A 23,831-nucleotide genomic window follows, 5' to 3' on the forward strand; every position below is an offset into this window, starting at 1 on the left:
CATCTTTCAGAAATATAAATTTAATTAAAAACAATTTTTTTTTTTGTGGGCAGGGGTAAAAAGCAGCTATTGGCCAAAAAGTCTTAAAACAAAAATACAACTTACTGATCAGAGTCATAATAATCCATGCACTTCTTTTTCTTATTATAAGCTGCAACTCTGAAGGGTACGATTTCTAGCGCTCGGAGACCTGGAGCCATCGTCAACACTTTGGCACCATGAGTTGGTTCATACAGGTCTTTCCCAGTGTCAGGGTGTGGCATCCCTGCTGGATCTCGCCCTACAATGTAGAAGTTAGCTCCTGCAACCATTCGTGATCTACAGTGCCACTGAACCTAGAACAGAGACAGAGGAAAACTGTTAACAGAAGAAAACAGTCAAAATATGACGCCTAAAGTGTGTATGCGTTGTATAATTACCACTTTTCCCCTAATCAGACATGATTTTTACTATGGAGCCCAACAAAACAAAGAATCAGTTATGTGATCACCACCAAACTTACAGCCAAGACATACTATTCCCCTGTTTCGTTTGCACATTAGGATACTTTAAAAGTTACTTTAGCATAGTGTTTGGAACAACATAATCAGGGCAAGAAAGACAGACCTCATCCATTCCTTAGCTCAGTTCTTCCTAATGTCACTCTACATCCCTCTCCTTTTATACAAAAAGATTAATGCAAAAGCAACTACTTTGGGAAGCTTAGCATGATCTAAACATATATCGCTCTATTTTAATCACAGTAATTTCTCTAAAAAGACACCCTGACCGACAGCTGCGAAACATCTCATGGGAAGAAAGACAAGATAGGTTACTAAAACACAGTGTTCACGACTGATCTAATCAACCTATCTACACATTTTAAAATAAAAATTACCCATGCTCAGCATTTTCACCTCATGCATGTGGCTAGGATGTTGCCCAAGGTCTTTAACACTTAGTCTGTGTCAATATTAAGACCCAAATGACATATAAACTAGGTACATACTGCACATGATTGCTTGGAATAGGCTTTCAGAGCACCAAGACTGCCTATTTATATCACAAGCTTCCAAGATGAAAACTGATAAAGCAACTCTAGCTTTGGTAAATATTTAGGAACTTTTCCCCAATCATTTTGACATAATTTGATTCTAGCACATCTACATAAGCTGGGGAGGAACAAATGTCAAAATCAGAAACTTCAGCTTTACTGAATTTTTGCTTGGATGCACCGTCTTCCACCTAATATTTGAAGTATTGTAAATATTGACAAACAGCCTTCCCACATTACTTCGTTGCACATTTCAAAATGAGTGGTTTCATAACTAACAACTTGATTTTTACTTTTTTCCTTATAGCTCAGTTACTACTGAAGGTAAAGAAAAAAAGAAGATACTTCAAAGGAAATTCTGCATACAGTATATTCAATCATCTGTATCCTATAACCAAAGAAATGCTTTCAAGTTATTTAGAAATGCATCTCTGACTAAATACGGTGAAAGGATTTTTTTTTCCAAAACCTGTATTTTGCAGTATTTTCTAGATCTTAGACTGTTAGATATGTTACACTTATGACAGTTTTTAGACTTATTATGTTATAGGACTGTTGGTGAATTTTCTTAATTCTTTTTTATATGTAAGATTTTCAATAGAAAATTTAACAGTACAGTACAGGAAAAGTAAAATAACTATTACATTACTTTAGGTAACAAAGACACTTCAGGAGATGTCAATACATTCTCGTACTGGGAAGTATTCCCCTAAAAGAATTGTCATACCATCTTTATAGCTTAGTACCTGCCAAAGAATACTCAGAGAAGAGTTTAAAAAAACAGCAAGCATATAACAGTAGTTTCTTATATGTGCAGCCTTACCGTCACACAAAACTAAAGGGCCTACCCAGTAACTACATAGTGTAAAATAGCTTCAAAAGTTGAACAGTAATAAACATCTGTCAAAACATCTGTCAAGCACTAAAGGGAAGAAAAAAAGAAGGGGAAACAGGAGGGAAAAAACCCCACAAGTCACAGGACAAAAGTTGCTGCCACTACCTTGTAGTAAATGGACAATGTGATGGATGAATTTTCCTTCTACTACAAAAATAAGGTTGCATCTGCCTACTGCAAACCTTTACGTAAAACAAAGTCACAGTGTTTCATATTTTAGTCACTGTGCATGCTGTTCTATGCTAATACCCTTTAGGCAAGAAGCTCAAAAGTGATTTCCCTAAGTAGTAACTAGCTGTTAGTTCAACATTAGTTCTCAAACTAATCCTTATAGAAACCATTCACGGAGGGAGTTTTGCAGTCAATATGGAAAGAGTTCTGTAAATCAGTAGTCAGATAATGAAATTAGGAACCAGTTATGAGGGTACCATTTGTATCAGTTTTCATCTTGACCACAACCCGACATTACACATGACTGGTTCCACTGCTATTCAAGCACATAGGGTGCTATGGAAGCAACTGGATGCTGATAGCTATGCTAAGAATTTTGATATATTTATGTTACAAGTACAGAGTGGGCGATACACATGAAATTCCAACATACCTCCGTAGCTAGCAGCATATTTTCCAAAACTATCCTAGCATAGTTAAGAAATTTAAGTTTCATGTTGTCCTTTGGGTAACAGCAATTAAGAACTCCCTTTTGTAAGAACTTAATTTTGAATAAATGAATCTATTCCACTAAGACAATTTAGAACAATGTAAACCACAAGTCTGAGACTTAAAACTAGCAGCTCTTGTCCCATTTCTATACATCCATACTACTTCAGAACATACTTACTTTACTGAACAGGTGAATTTATTGCATTTTGATACAGAATTTTCCCTTATAGAACTGTTTCTTTTCTTCCAAGGTAATTATCAGGAATGTTGAAAATACAAAAATGCTAAATTGATGCCTATGAAACATGTCTATTAAAATATTTACATACTGGAAGGCCACATCAATCCTGTAGATAACCATACTAACCGCTGCTTGTTGTTCTGTAAAGCACTTGTGGTACAGAAATGAACCTGGTACCAATGTCTTTCAAACAACCTATGGAAAATGATTAAAGGAAGAGTCTCTTTTATTATTTGGCTACAAATATTATTGCCAGGCTGTACTCTGAGGTCACTGGAAATGTCATATAGGTTAGGAGAAAACTCTTGTTCCGTTCACTGTGGATTTTGTTCCTCCCTATATGCTCATGAATACAAGACTGAAGTAGAAGATTTCTGTTAATTCTCCAAAACATCTATGGCAACAGTACAATATTTCCTACAGTAACACATTTACATGCCTCAACTAGTTCTGAACTACATTTCTTTCTCTGGACTGAAAGGCAGTGCAAGCCCTGTTTGATCAGTAAACTGGCCAACAGAATATAAGCGACATTTGTCTAATTTAATTCCACTGGTGAGGTCTCCTACCTATCAAAAAGTTACCACAGAGTTAACCTCCTGAGCCTTCAACTTCCTGTGACTTGTGGAGGGGGAAGAGGAAGGAAAAAGAAAGAAAATTAAAAAAAATAAAAAAATAAGTAAAATAAAATTAAAAAAAAATGTAATGAGGTGGAGAACCGACATCCCTTAAAGGAATTGCCCTCAAATGAGAGCATTTTCTTCTCTCTGCTGCTTCCCACAGAACTCTAGGGAGTCCAACCAAAGACCTGGCTTCTAAATAAAGTGTTGCCCAAGAACTATTTCATACAAAAGCCTTGAAACGATTCTCTCTGAATTGTTTGCCAAAAAATAAACAAAGCCTTTTTTTTTTTTTCCTGATTTGTGTATAGCCCTCCAACATATAAACTTTTTGCTTGATAGTCATGAAACTTAAGTATCTTAACATTAAGGACAACTATTTGGTATGTTAACAGATATTCTAATTCCTTCTGAAAAAGACTGTAAAAAAGAAGGATCCTTCATTATCACACCCTTAGAAATGTAAAGAAAGGAGCACATAAACCCAATATTGTCTCCACCATTTCCAGCAAAATCCTCCAATACAGAAGTTTCTTCACAGAAGAATGGTTTTGTTGATGACAGAGGGAACCTTTACAATCTGGTTTCCCACGGAAAATTAGTCTCCTCTCTCCATTAAAAAAACCACAACGCACAAACATCAGGCAAAGCTCAAAATACTTAGTGCACTATCAAAGGGGTTTTGTTTTCTTTTAAACTCTTGAAGTATTTACCTCAGTTGGTCCAGCATACATCATGGGGGAAGGAAATATAGCCACCACTGTTGTTTCTGGATTCAAAATACCCTCCTCCAGTACTGCAGCATGTTGCTTCATGCGCCACATGAGAGGAACATCATCCTCCTTCGTCCAGCCCCCAAGCGGATGCAAGAGTAAAACTGGGCGCCGGTAGCCACGTTCCAAAAGCTGCTTATGAGTATCCTGCATTAAAAGAGCATGCCCGTTGTGCACTGGGTTGCGTAACTGGAATGCAAAGACAGCATCTATGAAGAAAAACCAGACAAAAGATATAAGAAAAGCAAGTTATTTTAATAGGAGTTGTAGAACCATAGAAAAATCTTCAAACAGTACAATCCTTCCTCTGAACTCTATTAAGCGAGTTTAACAGCAGCAGTCACAGGTAATTAAAGTATTATGAATTATTATAAAATAAGCAAAACTAATAAAACCCAACCATACTAAAAGAAAACATAAATCAGCTTCCTTCATTTTTGAAATTTTCACAGAATTACTTAAGTTTCTCCAATATCTATAACCTTATCTTTTGATTTTTCACTTGCATAGGCATTTAATATAAAGTTGAGTTCTAAGCGGAAATCAGACTGTGCTACCTATCTTAAAGGCTCTACGTGTCATCAGGAGAACAAATGGACATGTTTGCAACAAAACAAATGAAAGAGGATTTAATGTGCCTTAATAAGTTTCCTTCAGCTAAACAGCTTAGTAGAGTTTACGCACAGTAAGAACAAAGTAAGGCTAATTGCTATTCCAAAGTATTACAAACCCTTTGACACAACCAGGATTTGTCCCTTCTGCAAATTAAGATGAACTACAGTACCCTACAAGACAGCAAAATCACCATAACTGAGAGGTTTCCCAGTAAGGAACCAATGAAATCTAGAGAACAGGGTTTTTCAGGTACCAAATATATTTATCTAGGTGCTAACTAAAATAAAGACTGGTATCTCAAACCTGCAGATCCCGAAAATAGTGACTACACTGAAAAAAGACAGGAGCTCAGGACCAATCTCGGTTTGTGTTCTTGATGTTAATCTCTTCCCTCACAATTAGACATGCTTAGCAGCTGCCTGCCAGTCACTGCCACAATGAAGGCAGTATGTTTGACTGTTCTCTGCTTTAGGACATTACTCAGGCTCTTATTTATCTGCCTAACACAATTGCTTTAGTAATAAAAAGTGTTTTGTTTCTTCTGCAATAGAAAGCTAGCAGTTAGCTCACAATTTTTCACTGTGATACATTCCACTTTGCACCAGTCTCCTTGCATTACTGTCATAAGCTTTGCTCCCCAGAAACAGCATGGAACAGACTTAAAAATAGAACAGCATGAAAGCTCAGCACTCAACCATACCTCTGTGGTTTTAGCCCAAACTGATAATTTTTAAATAACTTTCTACCACATTTTACCATTATCTTTTCTTGCATTAGTAAAAGGTGTAATGTGCATGGCAAGATAAAATTCAATACCTTAGGCATTTCCAGCTTCTCCTGTGTATTGAGGCAATGCAATGCCTGAGATTTTAAAAATTAATACCAGTAAAAGGCAAAGAATGCCACCTAAGAGGCATTCAAAATCTTCATCCTTGAAACAATGCTAGCCCCTGTGGTATTGAGGCAGCAGGCATTTGGATAAAACTTTGCAGGAAGAAACAGAACAAGAAAAATTTACTCACCAGCATTCATTTCCTTGAATTTCTGCCTTAGTTCAGCTGGAGTGAGACGATATTGATCAAGTCCATCATTCCAATAAATACGATCAAGAACCTGTAGATCTCCACCCACGAGCCAGTTCCCTTGCTCCATAACCATCTAAGAAAAGAAAGGAAAAATCTTGTTAGAATTGGTTTGTCAGCTTATCCTGAGCATCTAGAGCATTGCAATGGGGCACATCTTTACCAAAGGAAGAGTTCTGGGTTAATTTTATTTGACAGTCTCAAGTCAAGCATCAATGTTTCAAAAAAATAAAAATTAAAAAAAAAAAAATATACCATGGTGCAGGAGAGATGCACAAATCTTCAGTTGGCATATGCCTTTCTTTCAAAGTAAAGGATATTTTTACTATATAGAAATGCAAGTAGACAGTATTCTTAACCAACATTATTACATGACAAAAAGACATAGTGGCCAGAAAGCCTAACACATTAAGTACAATGAAGTTGCACACTTTATAGTTGTTGGCCAAAGCAAATGCAGTTCCAGTATCACCCTGCAGTTTACAAGATTCTGGACAGCAATAAAGTAACAAATAAAACAGTTCTGATTAACTACTCACCCACTTTAATCTATTAATAAAAACAGAATCTTTGAAGTAAGATAGCTTTTGGATTTGTTTCACGGTAGCACTTTACCAAGGCAACATATACTGTACACTTGCTAGAATCCTTTTGATATCTTCAAATATCACCTCACCCTTTATCAAAAAATAATTATGGCAAGCTGCTTAACATACTCAAGCACTGGCCATAGAAATCACCCAGAAATTGTTAATTTCTGAGAATGCTTTTGCTTTTGAAAATGGAACCAGCAAAAACTTCCAAGTTCCATACACATTTCCAATAATTTTTTAGCCTTATGCAATTTAAAGATGACAACAAATGTTGATATAACATGAGGCATTACATACCAAACCCACAAGCCAAGATGTTAAAATTAAGTGTAGATTTTTCAATTTATTTTTACTTTGAGATAGAGGACCTGCTGGTATTAAATGATGCTACAGTCACCACCCTCTTCCCAAGGAAAATGCCAGGCTTTGACATCTTACCAAGGCGGGGGGAAGATGTGATAAAGATATGAAGATGAGAAAACTCTGCACTACGGTAACTCTCAGGCACCCAAAGATTTCCAATTAATTTAGAAGGGCCACCAGATTCATGTGCTGTCATGATACTATTATACACACATTCATACGCTGTCAAGATACTACTATACACCCCACTACAGACATAAGAACATAGTCCCTCATCTTCTACATTAGTTTCAGCCATGGCATTCTGTAATTGCTAATGCATTCTAACAAGTCATTAGAATCTTGTCTGCATGAGATTTTCTAAGAATTTCTTAAATTTTTTGTTAAGTTTTCAATAAAGGGGCAATCTTATGTTCATCAGCACAGAACACAAAGGCTTTGAAAATCTTCCAGAATACTCTTACTTGTATCTAGCAGGAGATGTCCTTCTCCAGATATACTCCTGAATACAACTTCAATCAGTAAAAGGATGTCATCACACATTAATAAAAAAATTGATTACACATTAATAAAGTAGTCAAAAAATTCAGTTTTCATGTATGTATACCTATTAGTCGTACCAATACTTTTAGAACAAATCAAAGGCTTTCCCTTTTTAAGAGTAAGCTCATAATTTGAGATTTGTTTTATTTCTTTTTATCTGATTTTAAGTCACAGTTGTAAACAAAAAGATACTATGGAGACAAATGGGCAAAACCCCCCCATATTTTGGCTCTGCAGAACTAAGATGCAACATTTACATCAGCTTGCAAAACCAAACATGGCATTGCAATGAGTACGTTACAATTAGAATTCAGTATGACATATATATACGGTCAACATAGTAGAACATACTGAACACAATGGATGGGAAATAACTCCCCAGAGAGTTAAACGATGAACTCTCCAGGAACAGGGCCTATTCAAAAGCATCTAAACCAGGCAGTTCTCACGTGCTCCACATGCAGGCAGAATAGAAGTTTTCTTGCCTTCACAATGCACATACCTGCTGATTAAGGAGCTTTGATGATCCATCTGGCTACACAGAGGGATATTTTGTAGATACACTAGAAGGCAAAGTTCCCTTTTCTGTAGCACAGATTCTACAGCACATTCTAAATTCATTTCATGTGTACATATTGACATTAGATTTTCACACTAAGTGCAGACTATTCAACAGCTGCATAGAACAAAAAAAAAAGTCACCTTTATTTCTGCTCAAACGTTTTAATTAGTTCTCAAAGTAGTTTTGCTGTTGAAATACACCAGTCACAGATATCAGCTTCACTTAATTTGCAGCTTCACAAATAGTACAGCTAATAAGACTAGATTTTCAACTTTTAAACACACACCTTGATATAGGGATGTTCCTTGCATGTCGTTCCCCATTGTCTAGCACAGCGTTCCTCTTTCCTGTGCTCGTAGAATTCGGGATTGCGAAGAATAGCCACACGGCGACCCTCATACACCAATGCAATTGCTGTACACCCATCCAGTCTTTCTTTGTCTTCTTGAGTAGCTGTTAGCACTATAGGCACTGACAGATTAATAACTCCCCCTGCAGAGTGAAGAAAAAAAAAAAAGCCCTTATCCTTAGTAACGGTCATCAATAATATTATGAAAATCTACCCTCCTAACAGTTACAGTCCAGGCTGTATGTTTATCACACAATAGGTAGTTCAAGTACTTATTTTAACAGGAGTTAAAAGCAACTTTTAGAACGAACTCTTGCATAAGATACGTGTGCTATAAAAATGTATAAACACTGAGGTTTGAGAAAGAGCAAGGACAGTACTGAAAATAGCTAGTGTTTATAGCTGCATGCAAGTATTTAGAATGTGAGGATACTACTTTTTTGGGACCTCAAATGCATATCTTGTTCAAGAAGCTACATAGTAAGCAGAAATACACAACTGGCATTTTTAAACACACAGTCTAAAATATTAGGTAAGATTGCTAATGGAGTAGATAACGAACAAAAAAGAAATAGCATTCTTGGTAGCCATACTTTCAGTCCATAAGAAAAGTTCAGTGCAATAGAAGCAGCCAAATCTACCCAAGAAGTTAGCATATATAATTCAACTATTTCAAAAGGTGACTTTTGTAGTTTACTTAAACCTATATTCAGATTCAAGCATATATATTTCAGAAAAACTGTTGAGTCAGGCAGACATTTTGCATAGTTTGTTCAGCTGAAAGCTTACCAGCTACTTTACTTCTAAAACTAAACCAATGAATCTGAACTTTAAGGTTGTGTGTGGTCCTCATTTTTAAGCATTTACTTCACTGCTAGATGCTTGAAGTCTTGGGTTTTTTTGACCCCAAGAGTGAGATTTGAGAAACCCAGTGGAGTAAATACTGTAAGTCTCATACAAAGGCTTAAATTCTAATGAGAATATACTTGCTGAAAGAGTGCAAAACTTTTGGGTGGTCTCCAGGAGAAAAGTCATGGGCCCCTTGAAGTTAATGGCAGTTTTGCTATTGGGTTTAATGGGGCCAAGACTCTAAATAAGGCTGACTTCCCTTTTATTTGAGCAATATATTTTTATAACCTTCTCTCAATTTTACCTTAAGTGTGGTAGGAAGTTAAAAATTATGAAGCTGGATGAAAAGTTTAAGAGAAAAATAGGTCCCTCCTTCCTTCATATTGCAAAATGAAAAGCCTGCTATGCATCTTCTCCTAAGTTCAGTCCTAGTGCTCAGACTTATTTTCAAAGAAACTAGATCACTGAGCTTGGCAACAGTCACAGAGAAGGTGATGTGCCACCCCTAACTTGATAATTAAAAAAATCATTTTGCTTTGCAAACAAGTAAATAAATATCTCAAACTGGAAAGAGATCTCAAACCTGTTGATTATTAAAATTTTGTCAGTGACCAATAATAAATACATCTATGACATCTTTCTTCAGCCACTGTACAAATGAGAAACTGAGGCAAGGTAGTGGAATGAGCTTGTTAAGTCACAGATGAGCAGTGTCAACTTGAGACTATTTCAGATAACTTAAGTTTTAAAGTGAGAATATCAACACAACTGCACTGATCTCCACAACGTAGAAGTCAGTCAGTATGAACATTGCATTTAGAGCCCAAAGGATGAGATGCATTGCAGGTATTAAACCATTTCCCTCTCTTCAAAATCAAAACGCTGGAAAATGACTGCTGCTGTGAGACTCCAGAACTAACATACCAAGCAGGGAGGAAAATTTCAGGATTTTGTTTTGACTTAACCATTGCCACTGGTTCAAGTAGCAAAGCAGCTTTAAGACAATGACATTTTTAAAAAAACGTTTTCATACATAAGAGTTGCAGTAGATATCTAAGAACAGGAAATATGGCAGCATCTACAGGAACATGACTGTTTTATTCAAGCTTAAGACTGAAAATTGTTTCCATCAATAAGTTACTCGTTATTTTTCATTACTCGTATTTTTGCAGCATATATGAGGTACTAAAAACAATTGCAAGAGAAGTTTAAAAACTTATAGTTATTTAAAAACTTGCCATGTCTGAAGCACTCGCCTGTACGAGGTCTTAAAAAGCCTTATAAAAAAAAAAATCTGATTTACAGAAGACTACAAGGCAGAATAAGAAGCTACAAGATATTTTAGCAGTTGAATGCATAGCATGCCATCTGCAGAGTATGTTTCACCCGGATGGAAACACAGAAGGCAAATGGAATGAAAATAAAACTAGCAGTCCAAAATGATACTGCAGACTTTAGATCATCCAAAATAATGAGATGGCATTATGTTGCCTAGGATAGTATCTGAGAGACTTATAGAAAAGGGAACTAGAAAAGATAAGAGGGACAACTGATGTCTGGATCATAGAATTGAAAGATGAGTGACTTCTTTTTTCTGCTATTGGGTCTCCAGTAAGAGAAGAATAATGCAGAAGGAAATAGGGAGACAGGAATTTTTACTATCCCGTTCTGATATAGAGAGTGCAAAAAACCCTATAAGGCTGAAGTAAAACAGAGCCTTCAAAAAGGAATAAATAAAAAATGACAGAGGATCACAGTCAAATTCCAAAAACTGAGGATGTTATTACTTGCTGACTACCTTAACTAATGCTTGCTCTTAGCCAATTGGGAATGCAACATAAAATATATTAGTTTAAATCTCAGGATAATTACTAAGTCATAGTAATTCAATTACATGTGACAGTTGTCCATACTCAAGCCACCTCCTCAAATTCTGATTTCATACTTGCAATAGCTCCAGCACTCGTCAGTTTGTTGTCCTTTCCTTCATTACTATTATGGAACCAATCTTTCGGCATACAAAGCTGAACAGCAATTAAATTGCAATTCCGAATTCTAAAATCGATTTCTTCAAAACAAATTACAAATGTGGATTTCAGGTTTAAATTTTTTTCAGAAATGAAAACATTTGAAAAATACAATTTGTAAAGGCAAAAAGACAAGACATTCAAACTCTAACACGATGGTAGGTATAAAAGGAATAAAGACATCAAGTTTAAAACTGATGATTGTAATATCCTATTCTCTTACCCCAGGTTGTGCATAAGCCTGATAATTCATTACCACACTACCACTGAGAAGCAAAGCATCAACAATATTTTAGAAGCAGGATTAGTTTGCTCAATTTTATAAATGGTAAGTTTTACCCTACCATCAAGGAGACAGTCAAAATGAAGGCACTGTAGGTATTCTCTCTCTCTCATAAAGCCATTCAAGGGTGTTGCCCAACCTTCTGCTAGCACTTGCACCCATTGCATATCCACCTTGGAAAGAAATGGAGAAATAGACTTAGAACAGATAAAAGTTGTTGCTTAATGACTGACATCAGGTATTAATCATAATAGATCATGATTTACGCATAAAATGCAGAACAGTATAAATGGAAGATTTCTCAGTATTACAGTTTTTATTCACAAAGAATTCAAAGTTTCTACAAGTAAGAAAAAAAAAGAACAACTTGTTCCTCACTGTTCAGATTTTTGGCTATTTTCCAGTCCTTGTACTAGATCAAATTTCTATGTGTTAAAAAAACAAACCAACAAACAAAAAATCCCGCAACAACAAACTTTATTTGTAAGTGTTTGATAAAGCTCAACAGAATTAGAGTCCTACTTGCATTTATTTTTTTTAACAAAGCAAGTTAACCAAGAAGTAAAAAAAGAAAACAAGCAAAACACCACATACAATTACCACAAAAATATCAGAATTATGGGGGTGAATATTAAGAGTCCTAACTTTAAAACAGATTAGAAGGAAAAACTTTATTGCAGAAACTAGTGAGACAATCCACAAGTAAAATTGTCTCGGGACTAGTACTTATTTTAGTTTGAGGTATCAGCTTACAGGGAATTTCCTTCCTTAGCATTTAAACTGTCACACTATTACTTAGTGTGTGGCCTCTATTATTTCTGCATGTGCATTACTAAGACTTGGTCAAGCCTTTGCAAAGGACAGGCTTTGCTTGTGCAAGTCTCTTTTGCAAAGAGCATGACTAATTTTATTACACTGTTTAATTTATGCTGAGGTAAGTACAACACACATTTTCCTCCCAAGATTATGTTATATACTTGCTCGATATTTAACAAACCACTGGTTGGAGGTGGAGGGGGAAAGGATTTGTTTTTCTAGATAGGGAGCAATTTAGAATGGGACACTACAGAAATTTAATAATGGTGACTTTAAATATTTATTCCTCAAAGCAATAAATAGTTTTACAGACACATATGTGAAAGGAATCTAGTAAGATGCAGTGAAAGGAAGTGTTAAAATTTATTAGTAGTAGAAGGCTAGGCAAATTTTAAAACTATTTAATTTAGTGCTTAGTATGTCATCTCAATCCTTTAAGTCAAATTACTCACTGCAGATGCTCAACTCTGAGCATAGTCAGCTCATAAGTCTAATGCTTAGCTTTAAGTTCTAGCAATACTGTGAAAAAGCCAATGAAAACACACATGCATTGTATCTGTGTTTAGGCCTAGTTCTTTAGAAAAGATGAGGAAGGACAGAAACGTGACCAGAATTAGCTCTGTCTAATTTATCTGAGTTGGAAAATAATGCATTTAATGAAAATAAGAACAGAGTTGATCAAGTTGATCCATGCTTTTTGACATTTTCTCTGCTGGAAGCCAGAAAAGTGGCATGAATATGTTCTAACCAGAAAAAAACCAATAAAATAGATCTGATCATCTCTCTGTAGGCTTAAGTTTGCAACTGTTTGAGCCTGATATACTAGGTTACTATTGTTCAGCTGAAAGTTACCAGCAAGGAGAATCAAGCAGCAGTAACTGATTTCCTCATATTTTTCAGGTCATTAAAATTCAAAATAAAATGGCTTGTGTAAGTAAAATTTAAAACTAAGTTAGCAATTCCTCTAGAAACAACTACTTACACAAGACATGCCAGGCATTGTTTAGTCCATGGATATGGGGGGTAGGAGGTGGCATGAGAGCAAGTAATTATAAAATTAATCTCCAGGCTTCTGATAAACTAAGCAAGACTATACCAGACATTATTCACGAAATTATGAAGATTCAATTGTTATCAATTGAAAGTAAATGATCAAAGAAAACACAGATGCTGTGATTTCTCTCAAGAAAAGAGGGAAAAAGTATATTGAGATACATTCTGTAACCAGTACAGGTATTTCAACTATATCTACTTCCGATTAGCAACAGATTAGACTGTCAACTTCAGCAATGAGACAACTGAACACACAATACCTTATTTATTTCCAAGGTTAACAGAGACTCAGCATCAGTTTTGGCTAACTGCAGCTTGTTTTCTGGCACATAAAGCTCCTTCACCTCATAAGAGGCATCCACTGGTACAATGTCCTGTATAAAAGGAATAAACAGAACTTAGTGTGTGCTCAGAATGCTTCTCGAACACTGAACACATGGTCAAGAAGGAAAATTCTAATTTCGCACTACTCTCTAGCAAGAGTTTATTCATTAAGCAATTTTTACTCATTTAAAAACCCGCACTGTTTGAAGATTATGATATATTGCTTGCCAAGCTGCTGGCTTGAGTAACTAAAAGTGAAACATTCTGACAAGAGATTTTTTTTCTAAACCTGAAGTACCCTATATAACATTTAGTTAATATTTAACTATTGAATTAAGTGCAGTTTTTATGACTTATTAATGCCTACAACCTACAATATCTACAGCAGAAAGGAAGACTATGCTTTTATACTTGCTAAAGAAGTAAAGTTTTAGAGACTGAGTATTTATAAATTTAAGTCATTCACTATACAACATACTTTAGAAGTGGCAATATGGAGGTTAAAAAAAAAAATCTTTGTCAACTGAAAGTGATTAAAATGGAAGTACAAATTAAATGTATTACAGCTAATGACATAACACCAGTATCCTAATCTATATACTAACACTCCAAATATCTAAACGTGAGGCCATCTGCGCATAGATATATGCAATGAAATGAAATCTCATTTTATAACCAGAATACCACAGAATATCAGCTTTTTAGTAAAAAAAAAAAAAATAAAAATTCATTTTTCTCCATGCATTTCAAACAAGACATTCTCACTCCACGATGCTCAAGACTCAAGGCCTTAAATATCTCACAAGATATGAATATAAGGATAAAAGCATAATTTTTTTAAAAAAAGGGAGAAAGGAGAAGGCCATCATGAGCCTCCTCTGTCAAAGGATGGTGTAAAATGTCAAAACCAAGTCAAATGTTCCAGTGATATTCAGTAGCAAAAAAAAAAAAAAAAAAAAGCAGCTGACAGTTCTTTTTAAAACAGTTTCAGTTTTGGAAACTTTTATAAAGTAATGCTTTAATTCCTGAGGAAAAAACTCACCCTTACAGCTAAGTATATACAGACCCATAACAAGAATAAATTAATTATCTTTATTTTTCCAGTATATGCAGCCCAGAGTAAACAGGTATGCCTGTAGGAAACACAAAGTTTGCCCAAGCATTTTAAAGCATTTATCAGACATTAGGCACTACCTCCATGGAAAGTAAAACAAAGGGATTGGGATGATGGAAGCAAGTGATAAAGATAAAATTACTGCAGGAGTAAAAATATGTGGTGAGTCTCACTGGCTGTTACTTAGTTTACACCTGCAAAGACAAATACAAGGAAAACAAATTAAACTAGTATTTAGAAATTGTGTTTTATAAGGAAAATCTCAGCCCATTACATATCACACATCATTTGGGAAGCTGATTGTATTAGACAGTAAGTTAGGCAAAACCTGCCTTCTATTATCTCTGCCTGAGCAGCAGCATTGCAGCCTAGGAGAGATGCAGCAGGGTCCTGCCACAGCAATAAGCCCAGAATCAAAGGTATTGCCTGCTGCAAAGAACAGCAGACCTTACAACCAAAGTATAATGACTGAGTACCCATTATGCTGCTTCACAGAAGATTCCCCTCTGGGCCCTACTTCATTACCATGCTAGAATGTCCTAATTTTACAAACCATCAAAAGCTTAAGATAAATGTGCCTATTAAAAAAGTCTCTTCAAATATTATCCTGTTTTTAGTGTCCCACTAATGGGAAAACAATGGAGAAAACAAAGGTTTTACAATGCAGTTTCTGTCAACAACCTACCTCATTATAAGGATATAAATAGCTTGAAGACAGTTCTAGCAACACTGAGACATTTAGAGAATTTGTAGGATTAGTAAACCTAGATTCCCTTACAGACATAAAAATGGTATTTAAAAAACCATCTTGGATTAAAAAAAACCAAAACAACAAACCAAATAAAACAGCAGCAAAAGCAACGCATAGGTTAAACTGTATGAATTTTAGGAAAATGTCAGGCTAGCAAGCCATCTAGTGACCACTTTAAGGTAGTAACTTCACTCAAAGGTTCATTCTACCAAAAGACAACTTACACAATACTCCTCAACATTTATTATTTCTCAATGCATTCATATAAATAACAAAAACATAAAATAGATGCTTTATGGGAATGTGCCTCATCAGACTGTGGTGGTAGGTTCTTTGCTGATGCTATCCAACAACCTCAACAGTCTGTAAGGAAAGGGCCTTCAGGCATTCATAAGTGACATCCAACTTAAATTACTGAACGACTAGTCTTATAACTTCATGTTAAATGAGGTGTGAGGCCACTGAACTATTTATATAAGGAAAAAACAAACAGAAGTATTTGCTTGACTATAATCACTGAAGTTTTGGTAGCTACAGCTTGCGGGGAATTTGTCAGTACTTTAAGTACAGGGAAAATTGAAAAGTGGAATGACAGCCATGATCTTAACAGAGAGAGGTACGATTTTAGAGACTGAGGGCCTCCTCTTTGACTGTCAGTTGTATTCTATCATGCTTTAAATTCACTTGAGCTGTAGAAACACTCTTCCTCTTATGCCAAAGAAGAATTTCTGACCCCAGCCATTTACTGCTGTTTCTCTCAAGTGTGTAAAGAGGCCCTTTATACACTAGTTTTGGTCAAAATAAGTTATGTTTCACTTACACAGTACATCTATAACAATCTATAATTTTGACTGAAAGCATCTAGGAAACACTCATCCAAACCTATCAGTCAGCAGATCTAGCTGGATGATTGTTGCCTAATCAGAGCCTCTGCAATTAACATAGAATAGCTCTGAACCAAAACTTTGTCTGTGCCTTTTCCCAGAATACAGAAGTTAAAAACAAAAGAAAGCAAAGAAATAAGAAAAACTACACCATCACAGTATTTTAATGATTACACAATTCAGTGTAACTGAAGCTTCTTTTTTAATAACAATTCCAAAATTCCAAAATAACTACTAGCCCTATCACAGAATCACAGAGAGGCCTCTGGAGGCCTAGAGTCCAGCCTCCTGCTCAAAATAGTCCCAGTACAGCAGGCTGCTCAGAAACTTGGCCAATCTAGTTTTGAATATTTCCAAGGATGGAGCATCCGCAAACTCTCAGGGCAACTTGTTCTAATATTTGACCATCTTTATCGTGAAAGGTTTTCTTCCCCTATGCCTAGTTTGAATTTCCCGTGTTTCAACTCATGTCTGTTGCCCCTCATTCTACCCTTGTGCGCCTCTGAGAAAAGTCTTCATGAAGTCTTCTCTATATCCTCCCATTCGAGTGCTAGAAACAGCAACAAGACCTCCTTTAGCCTCTTCTCCAGGCTTAAAAAGTCCAGGTTCCCTCAGCCTCTCCTTGTACAGCAATGTGCTCCAGCCCCTGACCACCTTGGTGGCTTTCCAGTCAACTCACTCTAGTACATCAATGCCTGTCTGCTACTGGGTGAGGGAGAAGGACACAAACCTGGACACGGTATCCACATAAGGCCTCACAGGTGCAACATAAAACAGCAGAATTGCTTCTCTCAACCTGCTGGTTATGCTCTTTTTATTACAGTACAGTATGCAGTTGGCCGCCTTTGCTGCATGGGCGCATGTTTTCATAAGGCTGACAAATTTTTTATAATGCTGAACAATTTATTTCAGTTCTCTGGTATCCTCACATCTTAGGAAGAGTGATACTTTGTTTACTTATCAAGAAGGTGAGTTATTCCACACAATGTCAGCATATATCAAAGTTAAAAGGTACATATGCTGCAAGTCAATGTCATAGTAGCCTATGTCATACAAATGTTTACTTGCAGCATTGTAAACCATTTATAAAATCCCCATGGTCTGCACTTTGTCTTATGAATCCCAGTTTGTCCCATCCAACCACCTTTTGCTGTAGGTATTTGAACACTGCATCCAAACAAATAACAATTGTATTCATACAAATTTTCTGTTAAAATGATTTTGAAAACAGGAGGAGGCAGGAAGAAAGTTTCATGTAAAATAATGATTCTGTACCCAGCTAGCAGCTGGGTATAATTAATTGCATCAAATATATTCCAGAGTGCCTAATTTACAGTTAAATAATGAAAAAGTGGGCTGAAGACCTGTAATGCTGGCTCTACATGAATGTTACAGATATTACAAATACTAAGCTTACATGTTTGCAAGTTTCTCAATAAAAAAAAAAAATACTGAAATATGCTTTGGAGCCTGCTGCAATTCATGTTGATGACCAAGGTGATCACACAGAATATTCTTTATTGTAAAATTTTTGATAAGTGAATAATGAGGAACTAGATGAGATTGAGAACTTTGCTGCAGAGAGAATCATTGTGCTGTTACAGTGATGGCTGCAGCATAATTTGAGGTAAAAACAAGAAACAAAAACAAACCCCAGATGTACAGAACAGCAGAATCCATTTATGCATATTTGCCAGCAATCACCAGCCTCAAGCTTCACATCTTAAACAAAAAAAAAAAAAAAAAAAAAAAAAGACTGACCTTATAAACCACAATAACAAAGAACAACCCCTAACTTCTACTCTGCTCCAAATTCTCACCGCTCCAAAAAACAGAATTTGAATACAGTTGTGGGGAACTGTGTGAATATAGCCAGAAAATCAGTACAATAAGATACCATGAGGACCACCTTCCCAAATACAGGTATAATGCTAAGCTTAGATAAGAACTTGGCTCTAACTGTTGAGGGATGGGTGAGAGATGGAAGAAGGGCCAGAAAGTTTATACATACACTCACAGCAGATTGATCTAAATAGTAGAAGTACATAATCAGATTCCAGTTTAGGGGTGGTATTAGCAGAGCTGCCATAAGCTGATGTCCCTAAGAATGGGACATTTATATAAAGGTACCTAAAAGTTTAAAGTTATCTGCTGGAAATGCAACCCTTTCCTTGTACACTTTTGCACTTCCTTAACATTCCAGAGCTATAACTTCTTCAGAAAATATTTTCATGGCTAATTATTGAACTTATTCCATAGTAAGGAAATACAAACTTTGTGCAATGGGCTAGATCAGCTGTATTTGTTGACAGGAGAAAGAAGAACAAAACCAATGAAATCTTTACAGCCAAACACCTGCACTAGGCTTGTCTGACTCCAGTGGAAAATACCAGCAGACTGAAAGCCAAATTTATCAAGCTTAAAAGCCACATAAGCATTTCTGACTGGGAAAAAAAGTGTGCAAGCAGTGTACCTTGCATTCTAGGTCCCTAAAAAGAACTTGAAGCATCTGTTGCATTTACATGCAAAGAAACCAAACCAGGTGACCCTCAAAACCGAGTTACACCACACAAGTTCTTTCCAGATTCAACAGCTGCTTATTACTCCTATTTCTGTATGGTTACCTCCCTTTTTCTTCCATAAAGGATTGCATAATTTTTTGGAAAACACCTGATAAATTTGTTTCAGGGTTCTTTTCAAATATTATAAAAAATTCTAAGAACCAAATAATTCCACCACCTATGAAACAATATTTCAAATTCTTGTTTAACAAACATATATGTGTGTATATATCTCTACTTCTCTCTCAACGCATATTTATAATTTCCAGCCATCTAGTAAAAAACAGTCCTTGAAATTCAAGGATGAGCAATACTTTGAGCAGAATTCTTCCCAAAGTTTTTCACAGCTATTGAAACAAAAAAAAACCCACCCCAAATTATTTTTACTGTTACTGGCCTACGGTCTTTTTCTTTACTAATCACAATGGATTATTAAAGAACACCACAGACACGGCTTGTTCCACCTAAAGGAAACCTACAGAAATTATATTCTCAAGATACCACTGTATTAATATGGCCTGAGAACAAGACATGCCTGTTCAGCCATGCCTTGGTTTCATTGTCCCTCACTGAAGTAAGCAACCGCTGAGGTATCTTGGCATTCATGATACTGTTGTCTACAAAGAAAAAAAAAAACCAAACAAAAAACAAACCACCAGTGGTAAAATGTGCCCTAAGCAAAGGACAGGGCAAAGCTGACTGGGCCAGGAGCCAGCAATCAGCACTGTGTACCAAGTGTACTAATGCAAGACTTTGGGGATCACTACCTTGGTACACATGACATTGGTTTCTACAATTATGAAATGTATTGAATTGTTCTGAGCAGGAGGTGCAGGGCCTCCCACAGTCAGGAACTGCCACCTCCCATAGGTAGGACTCCTACACAGAGCTTCCCTTCATTCTTCCAAAAAATATTCAGAATGGCATTAGAATAAAAATCTAGAATTCTGCTGTGGTTTTCTGCCTTGTCTTATCCCCTGAGCAACCTTGAGCAAGCAGTAATCTATTAACAGAGTTTTCTTGAAAATTAAGATACAAGAGACTAAATCTCTCCAGAGCTGTACTGGCACAGAGGGTTAAAAGTAACTCCCTGCTGGCTATATGCTGACGTCTTTTGCCTGTACCAAGTCCAACACTTCATGGAGCTTTACTCAAGCTACGGCCTACACCCTAAATTTCCAGAACATCCACCTCACAAAAATACATGAACAATTGCCTGCTATATTATCTAAATTAAAATAATTGTCTGAAATGTCATCCCACTGCCCACTGACTATAGATAAAAATGTAAGGAGACAAATTTCTTCTACATGAAGATTAGCAAATTCTGGGGGTATGGTTGAGAGAGGATGAAGCCATCTCATGGCTGCCTTCACTTTTAGCGAGTTTAGAGTTTGGATTTTTTGTCTGTCTGTTTTGTTTTGTGTGGGTTATTTGTTGGGGTTTTTTTGTTTGTTTCTTTATGGGTTTTTTTGGTTTTGTGTTTGGGTTTTTTTAGGTTGGTTAATGAGCTGAATCCAACTTTCAGACAACAGGAGGAAGCCCAGCAGCTTCAAAAGCAATGGTGTAGATTGCAAGCATGAATGAGGAGAGAGAGCTACCTTCTCAGAAGCTACAAACGATTAACTCAACTCAGCCATGTCAAGAAGATCAGCTTCCTGAACTGGTCGTTACACAATTGCAGGACCACTTTTAGTAGTGCAAGAAAAACAGCGGAAACAAGGAAAGCCAGGCACAACCACAGCAGCCCCTATTTAAGCCAGCTGAAAGTGCATTCCTGTCTCTTCACATCTGTAGTATATATTAATTTGTATACTACAAAGACAAAAAATATTTCAGACTCTTGCAAATGCTAGCAAACAATTTTAAAGTCATCATTCATCATTGATTCTGTAACAAATGAGGCAGCCTTCTCTCCCTTCCAGTTATCAGTTATGATAATTAATAAAAATTAATTTTCCACTTGTCCAAATCTTATTTCACTTAGAGATCAATGTTGTTGTAATGTTTAGGTTTAAAGAGGAAACATACAATAGGACAAGTTTAAAAGCTAGAATTTAAAAATGTGTAAGCCCTTAACTCTTAAAACTGTCTCTGCTTTTCCAAGCACATACATTCAGATTGCAGCCACAAATGCTTTGAAAAAAGTTACTAAGATATATCTGCATTTCTGCTCACCCTCTCTTGAAGAAGTTCCACAACTTGTTGTATACAATCATTAACATCACAGGAATCAGTTTTCAGCACAAGCTCTGGGGATTCTGGTTTCTCATACTCTGAGTCAATCCCAGTAAAACCTACAGAACATAAGACAAAAATCTTAAATGACTTTTTCCAAAAGATGACTCCATTTTAACATTGTTCACAGACAGTTTTCTAGATATAAACCAACACAGCAGGCAAGAGCACTGAGTTTTAACTTCCTTAATACAGGATTTCTTAGGGAAATCAACAGGTTTTTTTCTTTATCAAACCATCTGCTAATCCTACTACATGACTGCATCAAACTTCAGCATTCTGCAGCACATACATAGCACATTTTTGTTGGTGAAGTTATTTCATTTATACCATGAATAAAGGAGTAGTGGCAGAAAAACTGTGCACATCAAGCCAGTTAGTCATCCATCAGCTGTCCTGATGGGGGTTTTTTTCCCCACACAAACCCTGATGTTAAACAACCAGTATATATATATAATTTTACACTCATGCCACTGAGAAGTACTCTGAAGATTAAGGAATTACAATGCCTATTACATTAGTTTAGATAACACACCCATCTTAAGATAGCTGTTAATGTAAGGTAGATGTGTGTGTTCATTGTAGTTATTATAACTGGTGTCACAGACTGCACAAGCTACCAGTGACACCTGTTCTGGCCTACTTAGCTAGCAATCTGCTTTGAAACAGAGAAGATTCTGAATAATCATGCATAAACAAAAAGGAAAAAAATCAAGCCCAAAGGCAAAGCATGTAAGCACTACAAGTCAGATCTGCAGCAAAAGTATCAGCTGGGCTAGAGCAACTGAACATCTGCATCCTCTACAATTGCAAATGCAAACATTGAAACTTGAGTTTTTCACTTCAGACTTAAATACTCTCAAAATGAGTAGCTTAATTCTCCATCTAAGAAAAAGATCAATTGCTGCAGTACCCCATGTGATAAAGAAGGGCCGATATTTGTTTCAAAAACTGTAGACTTAAAGTATCTGATTACTGGAGGAGTGGGAATAGGGAGCAAAGAAAGTGTCCTGTTACCATTGCCAGAGAAAAGAAAGATAACAGTTGCTGACATTCCTTGTGAACAGGCAAGTTCATTTAATTTTAATTCTTCATATATCAGATAGGGCAAAAGATACAGCTACTGCTAAAGCCACTTGTAGCTTAGTCAGACACTGTATACCTCACTACCACTTCTAAAGTAACACAATTCCATTGTGGGGCTTGTAAAATTAACAAAAGTTTAAGGACAGCACGACTTTAAGGACACCACAAGCACTTTTACAGCACAAATAAGGATTCTGCACAGAACTGTATCTTTGTATTGCGCTATCTCAAGCCATCTTGCTTTGATTCTGAGGAAATTTAGTTCAGCCTTATTTATTCCTGGTCTTCACATGATATATTCGGTAGTACTAGAAGTATCAAGCAACCAGTCACATGGAATGTCTTAGATTTCTTGAATTTTATATAACTTTTGATTAATGGCGAGTTCACAATTACAGCATCTGCAAACTTAGTCCCTGAAAGTGTTTACTTTAAAAGCTGCTTATAGGTAGAAAACGCTGTTGTCAACCTCTGCAAACTATAATGTAACACAGAGCAAAGAAGCAATTGAAACAATACTTGCAATGAGTGATCACATGTTGAAGCTTTTTTTTATTGCAGGCTGTACTTAAGTCTTGATCTGACGCTGGGGATAGGAAATAATTTTCATGGGTACTAGCATAGAACCCTAATTTCAAAAGAAAAGTCAGTCTCTTCAGAAGAGTTCTTAATGGTCTTTACAAGACAGATGGTGATCATGCTTTACTTTCTGGAAGAAGTTAGTAACTCTTATTAATGCAACTCTTTATAGACTTTAGAGAGAATCACGTTCTTTTTTAACCAGTCAATGGATACATAAAGATAGACTGATCCTCAATCATAAGACCTTGCAATAAAAACCATGTAATCTGCTCAAGGTTTTTCAATGTGAGGATAGCCAGTTTTGCACTTTTACTGTCCTGTGCGTTTAACTAGTCAGTTGTATGAGCTAGAACTCAATCCCAGTTTCTGCTCGGTCCTGTCCCCAGTCTATGCTGCTTTTAAGAGTGGTACACTCAGACTTGAGCACATCCACTTACGTGGAGTCAAATTACACCAATGTTTCACTTATGTAGAAAGGATATGACTACATCTAGGTTCACCTTTAATTTCTCCAGCCCTGGCTTTCTTATAGAGTCCTTTAACATCTCTCTGCTCACAGACATGCAATGGAGCATCCACAAATACTTCAAAAAAAGGCAAACTTGCCCCTTCATGAATTCGTCTGGCATTATTACGATCCTGAAAGAAAACAGAAAAAAAACCCTAAAATATTGTACCCACATATTGCTATTGTCTTTCTGCTTTCAAAGTTCATTTTAAAGAAGCTGATAGTAAAATGTAAACAAGATTTCAAATTTTGAAAAATAAACATGACTTGGTCAACTGATGCCCTGCAAGCTACATCAGTTTGGCTACAGCTCATCACATGGTAAAAGCTGACATGAAAATCTGAGCTATCTTACATTAGCCTCATTTATTTAAAAAAAAAAAAAACAAAAACAAAAAAAAAACCCCACCCCCCCCAAACCCA

At 36.2% G+C, this 23,831-nt stretch overlaps 1 protein-coding gene across 1 annotated transcript in view; it reads right to left on the reverse strand.

Annotated features, from left to right (window-relative positions):
• PAPSS1 (3'-phosphoadenosine 5'-phosphosulfate synthase 1) overlaps nucleotides 1–23,831 on the reverse strand; it is a 40,755-nt gene that overhangs the window by 11,793 nt on the left and 5,131 nt on the right. Inside the window, exons 3-10 of the mRNA XM_035888925.1 lie at nucleotides 23,401–23,539; nucleotides 21,173–21,291; nucleotides 13,621–13,734; nucleotides 11,553–11,664; nucleotides 8,270–8,475; nucleotides 5,863–5,998; nucleotides 4,166–4,434; nucleotides 106–335 (exon numbers count right to left, since the gene is read on the reverse strand). Coding sequence (XP_035744818.1) covers nucleotides 106–335; nucleotides 4,166–4,434; nucleotides 5,863–5,998; nucleotides 8,270–8,475; nucleotides 11,553–11,664; nucleotides 13,621–13,734; nucleotides 21,173–21,291; nucleotides 23,401–23,539 — 1,325 coding nt within the window. The remainder of the gene's footprint in view (nucleotides 1–105; nucleotides 336–4,165; nucleotides 4,435–5,862; nucleotides 5,999–8,269; nucleotides 8,476–11,552; nucleotides 11,665–13,620; nucleotides 13,735–21,172; nucleotides 21,292–23,400; nucleotides 23,540–23,831) is intronic.

The sequence above is a fragment of the Egretta garzetta genome, unplaced genomic scaffold (assembly GCF_000687185.1).
Source record: "Egretta garzetta isolate BGI_Z169 unplaced genomic scaffold, ASM68718v1 scaffold41, whole genome shotgun sequence".
NCBI lineage: Eukaryota > Metazoa > Chordata > Aves > Pelecaniformes > Ardeidae > Egretta > Egretta garzetta.